At 61.5% G+C, this 17,159-nt stretch overlaps 2 protein-coding genes across 12 annotated transcripts in view; one reads left to right on the top strand and one right to left on the bottom strand.

Annotated features, from left to right (window-relative positions):
- TM2D1 (TM2 domain containing 1) overlaps positions 1-6,288 on the bottom strand; it is a 48,614-nt gene extending 42,326 nt beyond the window's left edge. Inside the window, exon 1 of the mRNA XM_029083277.1 lies at positions 6,081-6,288. Coding sequence (XP_028939110.1) covers positions 6,081-6,288 — 208 coding nt within the window. The remainder of the gene's footprint in view (positions 1-6,080) is intronic.
- Positions 3,346-17,159, top strand: part of PATJ (PATJ crumbs cell polarity complex component) — a 224,080-nt gene continuing 210,266 nt past the window's right edge. For 10 of the 11 annotated variants that reach the window (XM_039914706.1, XM_029083123.2, XM_029083119.2 and 7 more), the window contains exons 1-6: positions 3,346-3,444; positions 7,544-7,609; positions 8,308-8,474; positions 9,849-10,043; positions 12,697-12,836; positions 16,219-16,414. In XM_039914706.1, coding sequence (XP_039770640.1) covers positions 7,588-7,609; positions 8,308-8,474; positions 9,849-10,043; positions 12,697-12,836; positions 16,219-16,414 — 720 coding nt within the window. In that variant the 5' untranslated portion in view covers positions 3,346-3,444; positions 7,544-7,587. The remainder of the gene's footprint in view (positions 3,445-7,543; positions 7,610-8,307; positions 8,475-9,848; positions 10,044-12,696; positions 12,837-16,218; positions 16,415-17,159) is intronic. The other variant, XM_029083120.2, reaches the window with a different exon arrangement.

The following is a 17,159-nucleotide window of genomic DNA, read 5'->3' as shown; positions in this document are numbered from 1 at the left end:
AGACACAGAGAGACAGAGACTGAGAGAGACACAGAGAGAGGGTGAGACAGAGACAGGGAGGGCCAGAGACAGACACAGAGAGAGACTCAGAGAGACCGAGACAAACACCGAGCAACACGGTCAGAGAGAGACGGTGAGAGACTGAGACAGACACTGAGCCACACGGTCAGAGAGAGATGGAGACGGACCCCGAGAGACAGAGAGAGACACAGGAGGAGGCAGAGACAGAGAGAGACACAGGAGGAGGCAGAGACACAGAGAGACACAGAGAGAGGCAGAGACCCAGACTGAGAGAGACAGAGACAGACAAGGCAGAGACAGTCACAGGGAGGCAGAGATCGAGACTGAGAGAGACACAGAAAGAGGCAGAGACAGAGGCAAACCCTGAGCCACATGGTCAGAGAGAGACAGACCGGAGAGACAGGGAGAGACACAGAAAGAGAGACTGAGACTGACACTGAGCAACACGGTCACAGAGAGACAGAGAGATGGAGACAGGCCCAGAGAGAAAGAGAGAGACACAGGAGGAGGCAGAGACAGAGAGACTGAGGCAGAGACAGAGAGGCAGAGAGAGACACAGGAGGAGGCGGAGACAGAGAGACTGAGACACCGAGGAGGCAGAGACAGAGAGACCGAGAGAGCCACGGGAGGAGGCAGAGACAGAGAGACTGAGCAGAGACAGAGGCACAGAGAGAGACACAGAGAGGCTGAGACAGGCCCAAAGAGACAGAGACACAGAAGCAGGCAGAGACAGAGAGACTGAGAGAGACAGAGAAGGAGGCAGAGACAGAGAGGCAGAGAGAGACACAGGAGGAGGCAGAGATGGAGAGACTGAGAGAGACACAGGAGGAGGCAGAGACAGAGGCACAGAGAGACACAGAGAGGCTGAGACAGGCCCAAAGAGACAGAGGCACAGAGAGAGACACAGAGAGGCTGAGACAGGCCCAAAGAGACAGAGACACAGAAGCAGGCAGAGACAGAGAGACTGAGAGAGACACAGGAGGAGGCAGAGACAGAGGCACAGAGAGAGACACAGAGAGGCTGAGACAGGCCCAAAGAGACAGAGACACAGAAGGAGGCAGAGACAGAGGCACAGAGAGAGACACAGAGAGGCTGAGACAGGCCCAAAGAGACAGAGACACAGAAGGAGGCAGAGACAGAGAGACTGAGAGAGACACAGAAGGAGGCAGAGACAGAGAGGCAGAGAGAGACACAGGAGGAGGCAGAGACAGAGAGACTGAGGCAGAGACAGAGAGGCAGAGAGAGACACAGGAGGAGGCAGAGACAGAGAGACACAGGAGGCAGAGACAGAGAGGCAGAGAGAGACACAGGAGGAGGCAGAGATGGAGAGACTGAGAGAGACACAGGAGGAGGCAGAGACAGAGGCACAGAGAGACACAGAGAGGCTGAGACAGGCCCAAAGAGACAGAGACACAGAAGGAGGCAGAGACAGAGAGACTGAGAGAGACACAGGAGGCAGAGACAGAGAGACAGAGAGAGACACAGGAGGAGGCAGAGACAGAGAGGCAGAGAGAGACACAGGAGGAGGCAGAGATGGAGAGACTGAGAGAGACACAGGAGGAGGCAGAGACAGAGGCACAGAGAGGCTGAGACAGGCCCAAAGAGACAGAGACACAGAAGGAGGCAGAGACAGAGAGACTGAGAGAGACACAGGAGGCAGAGACAGAGAGACAGAGAGAGACAGAGGAGGAGGCAGAGACAGAGAGGCAGAGACACAGGAGGAGGCAGAGAGAGACTGAGGCAGAGACAGAGAGAGACACAAGAGGAGGCAGCGACAGAGAGACTGAGGCAGAGACAGAGAGAGACACAAGAGGCAGAGACAGAGAGACAGAGACACAGGAGGCAGAGAGAGACTGAGGCAGAGACAGAGAGAGACACAAGAGGCAGAGACAGAGAGACAGAGACACAGGAGGAGGAAGAGACAGAGAGACTGAGGCAGAGACAGAGAGGCAGAGAGAGACACAGGAGGAGGCAGAGACAGAGAGACTGAGACACCGAGGAGGCAGAGACAGAGAGACAGAGGGAGACACAGGAGGAGGCAGAGACAGAGAGACACAGGAGACAGAGACTGAGGCAGAGACAGAGAGAGACAGAGGAGGAGGCAGAGACAGAGAGACAGAGAGACAGAGAGAGACTGAGACAGGCCCAAAGAGACAGAGATACAGAAAGAGACAGAGAGAGACACAGGAGGAGACAGAGGCAGAGAGACGGAGACAGAGAGGCAGAGACAGAGAGACAGAGAGAGACACAGGAGGAGGCAGAGACAGAGAGACACAGGAGACAGAGACTGAGGCAGAGACAGAGAGAGACAGAGAGAGACTGAGACAGGCCCAAAGAGACAGAGAGAGACACAGGAAGAGCCAGAGAGACTGAGACAAGCACTGAGCAACACGTTCAGAGGGAGCCTGAGACAGACCCAGAGAGACAGAGAGAGACACAGAAAGAGAGACACAGAGAGACAGAAAGGAGCGAGAGACCGGGAGCGCGCATGCGCACAGGGCCCGGCGGGCCCGGCCGGCGCTCCTCCGTCAGCTGTCGCTCAAGCCCTCAGCCCCGCCCCCTTCCCCTCCGGCCGCGGGGAGCGACGGGACGGGACGGGGCAAGGAGAGGGGGGGTGGAGGTGAGTAGCGCGAGCGAGCGCGCGCGCGCGCGCGCGGCCGGGTGGGCGGGGCCGACGGGGGGGGGGAGGGCGGGCGCTGATTGGACGGGAAGGGAGGGAGAGACGGGAGGGGGCCGGAGAGGAAAGGCGGGGGTGGGGGTGAGCGGCGCGAGGCCGGGTGGGCGGGGCCTGGGGGAAGGACGGGCGCTGATTGGACGAGGCGGGAGGGGGCGGGGCTCGACGAGGAAGGGAGGTCGAGGTGACCGGCGCGGTGGGCGTGGCCTAGGAGGGCAGGGCGGGCGCTGATTGGACGAAGAGGGAGGCGGCGGGGCCGGGAGGGGCCGGGGGAGGAGGTGAGCAGGGCGGGGCGCGGAGGGCGGGGCCTAGGAGGGCGGGGCGGGCTCTGATTGGACGAGGAGGGAGGGGCGGGGCCTGGAGAGGAAAGGGGGGTAGGTGAGCCCGGCGCGGCGGGCGGGACCTAGGAGGGGAGAGCGGGCGCCGATTGGACGAGGAGCGAGGGGGCGGGGCTTGGCAGGAAAAGGGGGGTGGAGGTGAGCCGCGCGGGGCGGGGTGGGCGTGGCCTAGGGGGGCAGGGCGGTCTCTGATTGGACGAGGAGGGAGGGGGCGGGGCCTGGAGGGGACGGAGGGGAGGTGAGCAGGGCGGGGCGCGGTGGGCGGGGCCTAGAGGGGGAAGGCGGGTCCCGATTGGACGAGGCGGGAGGGGGCGGGGCCGGGCGTGTCCAGGTGTGTGGCGTCCTCCTCCGGCGGCGCACTTCCGCCCAGGTGAGGGGGGACGGGGGAGACGCCCCCGGCTCCCGACGCAGGTAAGGCGGAGGCTGCGCGATCGCCCCTCCCCCCCCCCCCAGCCCGGGGCGACGGGTCACAGGGCCGCAGGGGGGGGCGGGGGACGGGACTTTCCAAGCGCTCAGTACGCTGCCCCGCGCGCAACAAGCGCTCAGAAAATACCACTGAATTAATGTCGTTTGCGTGTTGGGGGGGGGGGGGGCGGGGGGTGTGCGCGGGAGGGAGGGGGAACCGGGCGGACCTTGCCCCGCCTTCGACCTTTGCTTTCTAATCAGAGCTTTTCTCCTCCTCCTCCTCCTGCCCTTCCTGCCCCCCTTCCTGCCCCCCTCCTCCTCTTCCTGCCCCCCTCCTCCCCTCCCTCCCCTCCTCCCCCTCCCTCCTCCCTTCCCTCCTCCTCTTCCTGCCCCCCTCCTCCCCTTCCTGCCCCCCTCCTCCCTCCCTCCCCTCCTCCTTCCTCCCCCTCCCCTCCTCCCCTCCCTCCTCCCCTCCCTCCTCCTCCCTCCTCCCCTTCCTCCCTCTCCCTCCTCCCCTTCCTCCTCCTCTTCCTGCCCCCTCCTCCCCTCCCTCCCCTCCTCCTTCCTCCCCCTCCCTCCTCCCCTTCCTCCCCCTCCCTCCTCCTCTTCCTGCCCCCCTCCTCCCCCCTCCTCCCCTCTTTTTCCTCCTCCTCTTCCTCCTCCCGTCCTCCTCCTTCTCTTCCCTCTCCTCCTTCCCCTCCTCCTGCCCCCCCCCTTCTTTCTCCTTTTCCTGCTCCTCCTCCCCTCCTCCTCCTCCCCTCCTCCTCCTCTTCCTCCCGCCCCCCTCCTCCACTTCCTCCTCCCCTCCTCCTCCTCCCCTCCTCCTCCTCTTCCTCCTGCCCCCTCCTCCCCTCCTCCTTCTCCTCCCCTCCTCCTTCTCCTCCCCACTCCTCCTCGTCCCCTCTTCCTCCTCCCCTCCTCCTTCTCCTCTTCCTCCCCTCCTCCTCCCCACTCCTCCTCCTCCTCCCCTCTTCCTCCTCCTCTTCCTCCTCCTCTTTCTCCTCCCCTCCTCCTCTTCCTCCTCCCCTTCCTTTTCCTTCTCCTCCTCCTGCTCCCCTCCTCCTCTTCCTGCTCCCCTCCTCCTTCTCCTCTTACTCCCCCCTTCCTCCTCCCCTCCCCCTCCCCCTCCCTTCTCTTCCTGCCCCCCTTCTCCACTCCCTCTCCCTCTTCCTCGTCCTCCCCCCTCCTCCTCCTCCTCCTCCTCCTCCCGCCTCCTCTCCGCCCCCCGGCCCCAGGCCCGGACCACCATCCGTTGCCTTGGGCTCCCCCCGCCCGCCCGCCCGCCGCCCCCGCCTTGGCCAGAGACTCGGTGGATGGGTCGGATCGAAGGCTTGCCGTGCGTGGGGCGCCGTCCCGGGCGCTGGGGAGAGGACCCTAGGAAAAGAGTGGGGAGACCCGCTCCCTCGCCCGCAGCGAGCTCACGGGCCAGAGGGGACGATGGACGTCGGGCTGGGTTTCTCGTCTCTAAGATGGATGGGGGCAACGATGAGGTCCACCTCCTCCCCTCTAATAATACCAAAAAAAATGCTGAAGCGCTCACCGTGTGCCGAGCGCTGTTCTAAGTAGACGTAAGGGAATCGGGTTGTCCCACGTGGGGCTCCCGGTCTTAATCCCCATTTTAATGTTGGTATCCGTTAAGCGCTCACTACGCGCAGGGCGCCGTCCCGAGCGCCGGGGTAGAGACGGGGTCGTCGGGTCGTCCCGCGTGAGGCTCCCGGTTGATCCCCGTTTTACAGATGAGGTCGCCGAGGCCCAGAGAAGCGAAGTGACTCGCCCACGGTCGCACGGCCGACGAGCGGCAGAGCTGGGATTCGAACTCGTGACCTCGGACTCCCAAGCCCGTACTCCTTCCGCTGAGCCACAGCCGCTTCCCTACGGTGGTATTCGTTAAGCGCTTCCTACGTGCCGGACGCCGTACTAAGCGCCCGGGTGGATCCGAGCGAATGGGGCTGGACACGGTCCCCCGCCCCCCCCCGTGGGGCTCACCGTCTCGATCCCCGCCGTTCGGATGGGGTGACTGAGGCCCAGAGAAGAGAAGTGACTTGCCCGAGGTCTCGCGGCAGACGAGTGGCGGGGCCGGGATTAGAACCCGACCCGTGACCCGTGCCGACTTGTTCATCTCAAGCGCTTAGCACGGTGCTCCGCACCTAGTAAGCGCTCAATAAATCCTATTGAATGAATGAATGAACGAACCTTCTGGTTTCCAGGCCTGAGCTCTACCCACTGGGCCAAGCTGCTTCTCGTGGCTCAGCGGAAAGAGCCCGGGCTTGGGAGTCAGAGGTCACGGGTTCTAATCCCGAATCCACCACCGGTCGGCTGTGTGACCTTGGGCGGGTCACGTCACTTCTCTGGGCCTCAGTTCCCTCATCTGTCGAACGAGGACGAAGACCGTGAGCCTCACGGGGGACGACCCGATGACCCCGTACCTCCCCCGGCGCTCGGAACGGGGCTCTGCGCGTAGGAAGCGCCGAACAGATACCAACGTTATCATAATCATAACCCGATTTCCTCGTCTCTGCCACGGTGCTCGGCGCGTAGTAGGCGCTTATCGGGTCCCGGCGTTATCGTCGTCGTTACCGTAAAAAAGCAGGCCACCCAGCCGATCGGCCGTACGAGGGGAAATGCCGAACGCCGGACGATACCTTGGTAGCTTCCCTGGATTTCGGCGATCATCTCCACCGATCGGGGGACGTGCAGCGGGGCGGCGAGACGCCCGGCGTCACGAGCCGTCCCGACACTCTTTTTTTCTTGCCCGGGATCTGCCGATACAATATTAAAAACCCACCTGCGTTTTTCTGGCCGGCGGGTGGGTTTCAGCCACTCCGCATCAGAGAAGTATTTCCTCGTCATCGAGCTCTCCGGCCCCGGCTCCCTCCTGAGTGGTTGGAGCTGGGATTTTGCAAGCGCTCTTAAAAACAGGCCGACGACTTCGCCTTATTGAAAAATAAAAAGGGAACGCAACTAGGTGGAAGAGAAGGGATGATTAAATAATCGGTTCGCCCCCCCCCCCCCCCCCCATCGGGATGAAGCCACGCTGTTAGTCGCACAGTTTTGCGTGATTCCTTCGATTGGGGTGGGATGGATTGTCTCCTCCCGGCGTCGTCCCCGTGGATTTGGGAGCGCGGCGTCGATAGGAAGAGTTCCGTGTCCTTTTCTCTTCTACGGTTCTTTCTTCTCTAACCTGCCAACTGATAATAATCATAACGTCGGTATTCGTTCAGCGCTTGCTACGTGCCGAGCACCGTTCTAAGCGCTGGGGGAGACACGGGGTCGTCGGTTTGCCCCCCCGTGAGGCTCACAGGCTTCATCCCCCTTTCCCATATGAGGTCACAGATAATAATAATAATAATAATAACGTTGGTATCTGTTAAGCGCTTACTAGGTGCCGAGCACCGTTCTAAGCGCTGGGGGAGATACGGGGGAATCGGGTCGTCCCACGTCCCACGTGGGGCTCACACACTTTTAATCCCCATTGGACAGATGAGGGAACTGAGGCCCAGAGAAGTGAAGTGACTCGCCCACGGTCACCCAGCTGACGAGTGGCAGAGCCGGGATTCGAACCCAGGACCGCCGACTCCCCAGCCCGGGCTCTTTCCCCCGAGCCACGCTGCTTGTCCAACTCCCACCTCGGGTCCTTTTCGGAGAGTAAAAGTGAAATTTGGGGGCCCGTCAGATCCCAGCGGAAAGACGTGGCGGGGGATGGGGGTGACCGGGGCCCCCTTTTGGGGGGGGGAGTTTGATTTGGCTTCCAGACCCTTTTTCGGCGTCTGGCCCCTGCCCTGTGCGAGCTCAGTGGAAGGAGCCCGGGCTTGGGAGTCAGAGGTCACGGGTTCGAATCCCGGCTCTGCCACTCGTCAGCTGTGTGACCGTGGCCGAGTCACTTCACTTCTCTGTGCCTCAGTGGCCTCATCTGCAAAAGGGGGACGGGGACTGGGCGCCTCACGTGGGACGACCCGACGACCCCGGACCTCCCCCAGCGCTTCGATCAGTGCCCTGCACGTAGTAAGCGCTTAACAAATACCGACGTTTTTATCGAGCGTGTAGTCCGGGGGAGCGGACCGTCTACAGTCGAGTCGTCTTTTCTCCTCTGACGTATCTCTTCCAGTCGCTTACGTAGGAGGAAGAGGATTTGACGCGCACAGATCGAAGATGCCAGAAAATCCGGCCGCAGGTACGGTGTGCGTCGTAAAATCGGCACCGTCGACCGTGTTTATCGTGTACGCTTAGCTGAACATTTAGCACAGTCCAGTTTGATCTAATCCCCGCCCTCAATAATCACAGGAATAATTGGCCTAGTGGATAGAGCGCGGTCGGGTGGCTCGGTGGAAGGAACCCGGGTTTGGGAGTCCGAGGTCGTGGGTTCTAATCCCCCGGCTCCGCCGCTTATCAGCTGCGCGACCGTGGGCCAGTCGCTTCGCTTCTCTGGGCCTCAGCTCCCTCCTCTGGAAAATGGGGATGAAGACCGGGAGCCCCACGGGGGACGACCCGATGACCTTGTATCTCCCCCAGCGCTTAGAACGGTGCTCGGCCCATAGTAAGCGCTTAACGGACGCCGTCATCGTCGTCGCCGTCTGTTAAGGGCTTACTATGTGCTGAGCACCGTAGTAGATACAGGCTAATGAGGTTGTCCCACGTGGGGCTCCCGGTCTTCATCCCAGTTTTCCAGACGAGGGAACCGAGGCCCAGAGAAGTGAAGTGACTCGGCCGGGGTCACCCGGCTGACGAGTGGCGGAGCCGGGCTTAGAACCCGCGACCTCCGACTCCCAAGCCCGGGCTCTTTCCGCTGAGCCGTAGGGACGGCGACAGCGGGGAGCGAATTACGAGGCGACCTGACCTCGGACCTCCCGTCGGGGTTTGCCTCCCCCGCAGATAAGCTGCAGATTCTGCAGGTTCTCGATCGCCTGCAGGCGAAGCTGCAGGAACGGGGGGACGTGTCCCAGGAGGAGAAACTGAGCCTTTTCGGCGACGCTCTGCGCAGCCCGCTCTTCGACCAGATACTCACGCTTCAGCGGTCCATCCGCCAGCTGAAGGAGCAGGTGAGCCGGGCGGCGGTGGCATTTATTGAGCGCCTGCGGGACCCTCGGTCGGTCCTCGGCTCCGTCCCCGCCCACCGGGAGCTTGCCGGTCGTAGCGGGAGAGCGGGATTAGGGCGAGGTGGAAGGGCGGGAGGATATTTAGGCGTGGCGGTGACGACGAGGGCATTTGCGAAGCGCCGACTACGTGCCCGGCGCCGTTCTGAGCGCCGGGGGAGGTGCGAGGTCGTCAGGTCGTCCCCGCTTTAATCCCCATTTGACAGATGAGGTCACTGAGGCCCAGAGGACAATGATCACAATGTTGGTATTCGTTAAGCGCTTACCGTGTGCAGAGCACTGTTCTAAGCGCCGGGGGAGGTACCCGGTCGTCAGGTTGTCCCAGGTGAGGCTCCCGGTCTTCATCCCCATTTTCCAGATGAGGCCACTGAGGCCCAGGCAATAATAACGTCGGTATCCGTTAAGCGCTTACGACGTGCGGGGCACCGGCGTAAGCGCCGGGGGAGATACAGGGGAATCGGGTCGTCCCACGTGAGGCTCACGGTCAATCGCCGTTCTACAGATGAGGGAACTGCGGCCCAGAGAAGCGAAGCGACTCGCCCCCGGCCACCCGGCTGCCGAGTGGCAGAGCCGGGATTCGGACCCGCGACCTCTGACCCCCAAGCCCGGGCTCTTTCCGCTGAGCCACGCTGCTGGAGTACATTTATAGCATTAAGCTAGACGCTATGTGCTAATCACTGGGAAGGATGCGAGACTGATAGATCGGAAGGCAATCAGTGGTATTTATTGAGTGCCCTCTGTACTGAGCGCTTGGGAAACTGTAATGAGCGCAGCGCTCTGCACACAGTGAGCGCTCAACAGATAGGATTAAATGAATGACCGTACCACAACGGAGCTTTTTTTAAGCGTTTCCTGCGTGCCGAGCACTCGGCTAAGCGCCGGGAGAGACCACGCAACTGCTCGTTCCGTCGTATATGAGTGCTTACTGCGTGCGGAGCGCTGGGCTGAGGGCTCGGGAGGGGACGACGTGGCAATAAGCGGTCACGATCCCTCCGTACGACGAACTTAGGCTCTAGAGGGGGAGCTTAAACACCGTCCCCGTCCCTGACGGGGCTCCAGCGGGGGGGACGGGGGTCCGTGTCCGCGAGGAGCGCGCGGACTCCACGAAGCGGTCGTAGTTATCGAGCGCTGCCTGTGTGCGGAGCGCCGTAACGACGATGATAATTATGGTGTTTAAGCGCTCACTGTGTGCCGAGCGCCGTTCTAAGCCGCGCCGAGCGCTTGGGGAAAGTGTAAAACAGTAGCGATGTTCCCCGCCCACGCCGAACTCGCACCTCCCCTTCCCGACGCGTTTCTGATCATTTTCCTGGGCCTCCGCAGCTCGGCTGTCGACCCCCCGGCGGCTTGGCGGACTTCGATTTCTCCAGGAAGGGTCTGTTGGTGTTCACCGACCGGTCCGTGGCTAACGGGAACGCCCCCCTGCCCCGTAGTGACCAGCCCGGAGCGGGATCGTCCCCTTGGACGCCCGAGGTCGGAAACGAGGAGTTCCACGCCGCCGTCCGGCGGATGGCCCAGGTGACGTCGGGCGATGCGGGGTGGGGGACCGCGAGAATGCCTCCCTAGCCCAACGGCCAAAACCGCGGGGAAGGGTGCTTCGTCATCTCGAGCCCCGAAATAATAGATCTTGATGCTACTGCTACTAATAATAGTGGTACTCGTTAAGCTATGTGCCCGGCGCCGTCTCGAGCACTGGGGGAGATGGAAATTCATCAGATTGGGCACAGTCCCTGTCCCACGTGGGGTCCCCCCTTCCGCGCGCGAGGTAACCGAGGCCCGGGGAAGCGAGGCGACGTCACCCGGCGGACCTGTGGCCGAGTCGGAATTAGAACTCGGGTCCTCCTGACTCCCGGGCCCTCACCCCGTGCGGGCGGCCGCTTTTGACGTGGGTGGCCTTGGAGGGAAGATCGCCGAGCGCGTCCGTCCGGTAATGTTTACCGAGTGCTTACTCTGTGCAGAGCAGAGGGTTCTGGAGAGGGTACGGTCTAATAAGTAATAACGTTGCTCTCTGTTAAGCGCTTACTACGTGCGGAGCACCGTTCTAAGCGCCGGGGGAGATACGGGGTCATCGGGTCGTCCCACGTGGGGCTCGCGGTCTTCATCCCCATTTTAAAGGATGAGGGAACTGAGGCCCAGAGAAGTGAAGGGACTCGCCCGCAGTCACACAGCTGACGGGGGGGGCGGAGCGGGGATTCGAACTCATGACCTCGGACTCCCAAGCCCGGGCTCCTTCCACTGAGCCACGCTGCTAAGCGCTTGGGAGACTATTAATGCAGTAGAGTTACAGCAGAGTTCAGACGTCTCGCTTCACGTCCTCGCGGCTCCTCCCGACACGGTAGGAATTCCCGCGGCCCGCCCGTTCTAGAGGCGATAAATTTAATTTGCCGGCTGCTCTCTGTTGTGCGCGCACGCCTTCGAAATCACGGAGTCCTCCCTCCCCCACACGGAGACCCCGGTGCTCAGAACAGTGCCCGGCACGTACGTGCTCAGCGAGGACCGTGTGGGAACGCGAAAACGGCGAATGAAATGACGAACTCGAATATTGCGGGGCCCTTCGGAGGCACCGAGAGGTCCTGAGAGAAATTTCGGGGCCGATGGTTTTACACACACCCGTGATCGTTGCTCGATTCAACAGTGTTGGTATTTGTTAAGCGCCTACTAGGGGCAGAGCCCTGTTCTGAGCGCCGGGGGAGATACGGGGTCATCGGGACGTCCCACGTGAGGCTCCCGGTTAATCCCCGTTTTACAGACGAGGTCGCTGAGGCCCAGAGAAGTGAGGCGACCCGCCCACGGTCACCCAGCTGACGAGCGGCAGAGCCGGGAGTCGAACCCGTGGCCTCTGACTCCGGAGCCCGGGCTCTTTCCACCGAGCCACGCCGCTTCCGATTTACTCAGCGACCGATTCGCTCGGTCGCTCGCTAGAATATGAGCTCACACTGTGCGAACGGCCCTGTGGAGAAGCAGCGCGGCTCAGTGGAAAGAGCCCGGGCTTGGGAGCCGGAGGCCGTGGGTTCGAATCCCGGCTCCGCCGCCCGTCAGCTGGGTGACTTTGGGCAAATCGCTTCACTTCTCGGTGCCTCGGTGTGACCTCATCTGGAAAATGGGGGTGAGGACTGTGAGCCCCACGGGGGGACACCCCGTATCAACCTCGGCGCTCAGACCAGCGCTTGGCGCACACAGTAAGGGGCTTAACAAATGCCATTATTATTATTATGAGCGTGGGAGAACAGAGTGAGAGGATTCCTTGCCCACAAGGAATCGCCAGTCCAGCAGGAGGAGGCGGATGTAAGATAATTTGCAGACGGGGGACGAGAAGCCTGAACAGTAGAGCGTGTAAAGTCACGGCTGCGAAAACGTTCCCGTCTAGCCAGCGCGCCGTTTAAAACTTGATTTTCACAAGATACGGCTAAGCCGACGTTTCATCCCTTTTCAGATGGGTCGGTGAATAAAGGCTGGGGGGGGGATTCCTCTGTGGACATTCCTGCTTCGATCTCTCCCTCCCTTCTTGTGATGGTTTACTTTCGGATCCTGCCTCGGTAGCCGACCGTCTTTACGGAGCAGTTGTCGCGGGGCTCCTCGCCAATGCTCCGTTCACCGGGCTTCAGGGAGCCCAACGGCGAAGGTTCACCCAGATCATTTCGGGTCGAACGCGCGTAAAAGCGGTCTCTGGTACCGAGAGGCCATAGAGTCAGGATCACCGCCCCGGGGGGAAGAAAATCAGTCGGCGAGGATCTAGGTTTTTTAAAAAAAAAAAAAAAAAAAAAAGACTCGCTACCGGCCCTCTCTGCCGTCGGAAAATGGAGCGGAAACGGATCTCTGAGGGGAAGGGGAAAAAAGTAAATAGTCCCGGCTTTGGGTACGGCTCGCGGAGATTCCAGATACGGGGCCCCGAAGAGTTCATCCAGTTTGGGCTTCCTCCCGTCGCGCGAATGAAGTGTGAAAAGACTTCTCCGATTCCCCGCCTGCCTTTTCGGCCTCCTCTTCCCCTGGAGATAATGAAGTGAGAGATTTCGCAGAAATAATTTATCGTCGGCCGGCCGGTCTCGTTTAGTCTCACGGCACCGGAGCGGTCCTTTGTACTCGGCGGTTTTGGAGCTGCGGGATGAACGGGCCGGTGAAACAGACCACGCTGACTCTCTCCCCTTCCCCCCCCCCCCCCCCCGGCCCCCAGGGAAGGCGAGTCGAATACATCGAGATCGAAAAGCCCTCCTCCGGAGGCCTCGGCTTCAGCGTGGTCGCCCTCCGGGGTCAAAACGGAGGCGAGGTCGATATCTTCGTGAAGGAAGTCCAGCCGGGAAGCGTAGCGGACAGGTGAGCTCTGCGTCCTTGGGGCAGGAGGAGCGGTGTGGCTCGGTGGAAAGAGCCCGGGCTCGGGAGTCGGAGGTCACGGGTTCTAATCCCGCCCCCGCCGCTCGTCAGCCGGGTGACTCGGGGCGAGTCGCTTCGCTTCTCCGGGCCTCGGTTCCCCCGTCTGGAAAGCGGGGATTGAGACCGTGAGCCCCACGTGGGACGGGGACGGCGTCCCACCCGATCTGCTTGTGTCCACCCCAGTGCTTAGTAATAATGACGTCGGCATCTGTTAAGCGCTCGCTACGTGCCGAGCACCGTTCTGAGCGCTGGGGTAGATACGGGGTCATCAGGTTGTCCCAGGTGGGGCTCACAGTTAATCCCCACTTTACAGATGAGGTGACTGAGGCCCAGAGAAGTGAAGTGACTCGCCCGCAGTCACACAGCTGACAAGCGGCAAGTAGTAGTACGAGTAGTACAGTGCCTGGCACGTGGTTAAGCGCTTCACGGACACCGTAATTATCATCGTCATCTCTCTGAGGCGTCCTCAGAGCCCGCCGTTTGGCCCGGGCCTCTTCCGCGCCTTCCAAGCGGTTGCGGCTTATTTCGGGACGAGGGCGCCTCGGGGCCGCTCTTCGTCGTGGGGAGGCCTCGGGGCGGCTGCGGGCGGCCGGTGGCGTTTGCTGAGCGCTTGCCGTGTACGGAGCACCCCGCCGAGCGCTCGGCTTTCGACGCCACGGACGCGTCTCTCCCGGTACGCCCCGCCTTCCCTCGGCCGTCGCTCCGCCGGCGGATCCGGGGAGTTTTCTCGCTGGTCAAGGTCCAGAAGCGGTTGACCTTGCGCGGGGTAAACCTGAGCGTCCGCCCCCGTTTCCCTTCCGTGCCGCGTCTCCCCGGCGCGGGTGGGTCACGACTCGAAGCAGATGGCCTTCCGCTCGCCAGCCACCGCCCGAGCTAGGGATTGATTCGGTCCAGTCGGCCGAGCGCTTACCGTGTGCGGAGCACTGAGCGCTGGGAAAGGGTAGGCCTCTTCCTTGACTCTCCCTCCCCTAGTCGAGACCGGTAGAGGACTGGAGACTCTCCGTTCATTCATTCAGTAGTATTTATCGAGCGCTTACTGTGTGCAGAGCACTGGACTAAGCGCTTGGAACGGACAGATCGGTAACAGATGGAGACGGGCCCTGCCCTTTGACGGGCTTCCGGTCTAATCGGGGGAGACGGACGAGAACAATAGCAGTAAATAGAATCGAGGGGAGGAACGTCTCGTTAAAACGATAGCAAATAGAATCGAGGTGACGTACATCTCATTAACAGAATAAATAGGGGGATGAAGATGCGCACAGTCGAGCGGACGAGCACGGTGCCGAGGGGAGGGGAAGGGAGAGGGGGAGGAGCGGAGGGAAAAGGGGGAAAAGAGGGCTTAGCCGAGGAGAGGTGAAGGGGGGGATGGTAGAGGGAGCGGAGGGAGAAGGGGAGCTCGGTGTGGGAAGGCCTCTCGGAGGAGGTGAGCTGTGACTAGGGTTTCGAAGAGGGGAAGAGAACGAGTCTGGCGGAGGGGAGGAGGGAGGCCGCGGCCCGGGGGTCGACGGCGGGACGGGCGAGACCGGGGGACGGCCGGGAGGCGGGCGGCGGGGGAGCGGAGCGTGCGGGGTGGGCGGAGGAAAGAGAGAATGGGGATTAAAAAATGTGAGCCCCACGTGGGACAGCCTGATTCCCCTGTCTCTACCCCAGCGCTTAGGACGGTGCTCGGCACATAGTAAGCGCTTAACAGATACCACAGTTGTTATTATTATTATTAGAGAAGGGAGGAGAGGTAGGAGGGGCCGGCCTCGAAGCTTAGAGTGAGAAGTTTTTGTTTCGTGCGGAGGTTGTTTCGTGCGGGGTCCAGGTGGGACCCCGAGGAGGCGAGTACAGTCCTGTAGATTTGGAAGACCCGATCCCTGCCCACAAGGAGCTAGATGATGATGATGATGATGATGGTGATGATGATATGGTACTTGTTAAGCTCTTACTATGTGCCAAACTCTAGTCTAAGCACTGGGGTAGATACAGGTTGAGTTGGACACCGCCCCTGTCCCAAATGGGGCTCACACCCTTATCCCCGTTTTGCGGATGAGCTGCCCGAGGCCCAGAGAAGTGAAGCGAGTCGCCCCGGGTCCCGCGGTGGACACGTGGCGGAGCCGGGATTAGAACCCGGGTCCCGCCGACGCCCGGGCTCCGTCCGTTAGGCCGCGCCGCCTCGCAGCACCGAGGTGGATGGGAGCGGATCCGGCGGTGGAACCCAGGTCCTCTGACTCCCGGGCCGGTGTCGGTTCCTTCAGGCCTCGCCGCTTCCCAGAATTTCTTCGGAAGATCTGCACCCCGGCCTTGGGGTCGCTGGAGGTGTGGCGATCTCGTCCGGCGCAGATTGCTTTTGAACGGCCGTATCGTTGCATCATTCGGGTTGCCGGGTCGGGAAAAATAGCCCGGGCCCCTCGGAGAGATCGAATTTGCAAATGGATTTCTATTCAGATCCTCCCCACTGTGCTGGGGAGTCGATGCTGTTCGTCCACTTGCAAGGTGATAATGATGATAATGTTGGTATTTGTGAAGCGCTTACTGTGTGCCCGGCACCGTTCTAAGCGCTGGGGGAGATACGGGGTCGTCGGGTCGTCCCGCGTGAGGCTCCCGGTCTTCATCCCCATTTTGCGGATGAGGTCCCCGAGGCCCAGAGAAGCGAAGTGACTCGCCCACGGTCACCCGGCCGCCGAGTGGCAGAGCCGGGATTCGAACCCATGACCTCCGACTCCCCAGCCCGGGCTGCTTCAACCCGCGATCTCTCCGCTACGCGGCGCTGCCTCCCCATACTTCCATCGGATTCACTGAGCGCTTACTGTGTGCGGACCACTGTACTGAGCGCTTAAAGGAGAGTGCGCCGACAGACATATTTCAGGCTCTTTTTTTTTAAAAAAAAAAAAAATTATCTCCGTTCCAAATTGACTGTGAAGAAGTACTCTGAGCGCTCTGTGTTGGAACTGAGAATGCCCTGTGAGGGAGATTCCACGCGGTCCCGAAACATTTGGGTTTGGGTCGGGGGTGTGGGGGGGGAAAGACGGCCGCCCCGATACGCTGAATTTACTAAATCCGTCTTTATAATTAAAAAAGAACATGATGAAAGCGGCAAGGTAAGTACGCGAGTTGTGGGATGCCCCTGAAGTGCCCGGAGTTAATTCGTTAACGTGCGCTTTGCCGCCGAAAGCTAAGCAGCTCTGGCTAAGTCGCGACTTAGCTAGGCAGCGCCGTTTCTAAGATAAAAGAAGCGAGAGTCGCTCGGCGCGGCGACCCGCCGCACCCCGCCGTCCTCCCCCCTCCGCGCCGTCCTCTCTCGCCCCCGAAACGTCTCTTCTCTCTCCTGTTTTTCCCGAAGGGATCGAAGGTTAAGGGAGAACGATCGCCTCTTGGCCATCAATCACACCCCTCTGGACCGGACGGTTTCGCATCAGCAGGCCATCGCCTTGTTGCAGCAGTGCACGGGATCGCTGCACCTGGTCGTGGCCAGGGAGCTGCCGCGGCCCAGAAGCGCAGCTCCCGCGAGCCTCCCCGAACCCAGGGCCCCGGAAACGGTGAGTCGCAAAAAATGGCCCTCTTTTCCCGCTCCCGATCTGCATCCGGTCGGCGTTCGCTAAGCGGCGCGACGACGGGACTCGTTAGACGCGCCCTGGGGGGCCCCAGCACCGTTCCAGGCGCCGGGGTCGGTGGGGGTCGAGCGGGTCGGACGCGCTCCCTGTCCCACGTCGGGGCTCACGGTCTCGATCTGGGGGATAGGCCACGGGCCTGGGTTCTAGTTCCGCAGTTTGTCTGCTGCGTGGTCCGGGGCCGGTCACTCAGTGTCTCTGGGCCTCAGTTCCCTCTAGTCCGGCGGCTCTGTGGGAAGAGCCCGGGCTTGGGAGTCAGAGGTCGTGGGTTCGGGTGCCGGCTCTGCCGCTCGGCAGCTGGGTGACCGTGGGGGAGTCGCTTCGCTTCTCTGGGCCTCGGTTCCCTCATCTGTCAAATGGGGATGAAAACTGAGCCTCACGTGGGGCAATCCGATGACTCTGTTGCTGCCCCTGTGCTCAGTACAGTGCTGTGCACGTAGTAAGCGCTTAACAGATGCGAACATTATTATAAGAGAAGCAGCGTGGCTCGGTGGAAAGAGTGACTCTGACTGAGGCTCTGTGAAGGGACTTGCCCGAGGTCACCCAGCGGACGGGTGACGGAGCCGGGATCGGAACCCACGGCCTTCTGACTCCCGGGCCCGGGCCCGGGCTTCTCCGTTGCTTCTCTACCGGGGTCCTCTGTCTCCTGACCCCCGGCCCTGAGCTCTCTCAT

The sequence above is a fragment of the Ornithorhynchus anatinus genome, chromosome 18 (genome assembly GCF_004115215.2).
Source record: "Ornithorhynchus anatinus isolate Pmale09 chromosome 18, mOrnAna1.pri.v4, whole genome shotgun sequence".
Classification (NCBI taxonomy): Eukaryota; Metazoa; Chordata; class Mammalia; order Monotremata; family Ornithorhynchidae; genus Ornithorhynchus; species Ornithorhynchus anatinus.
Note: the sequence above shows the minus strand (reverse complement) of the source record. Positions and strands in the feature narration are given on the sequence as shown.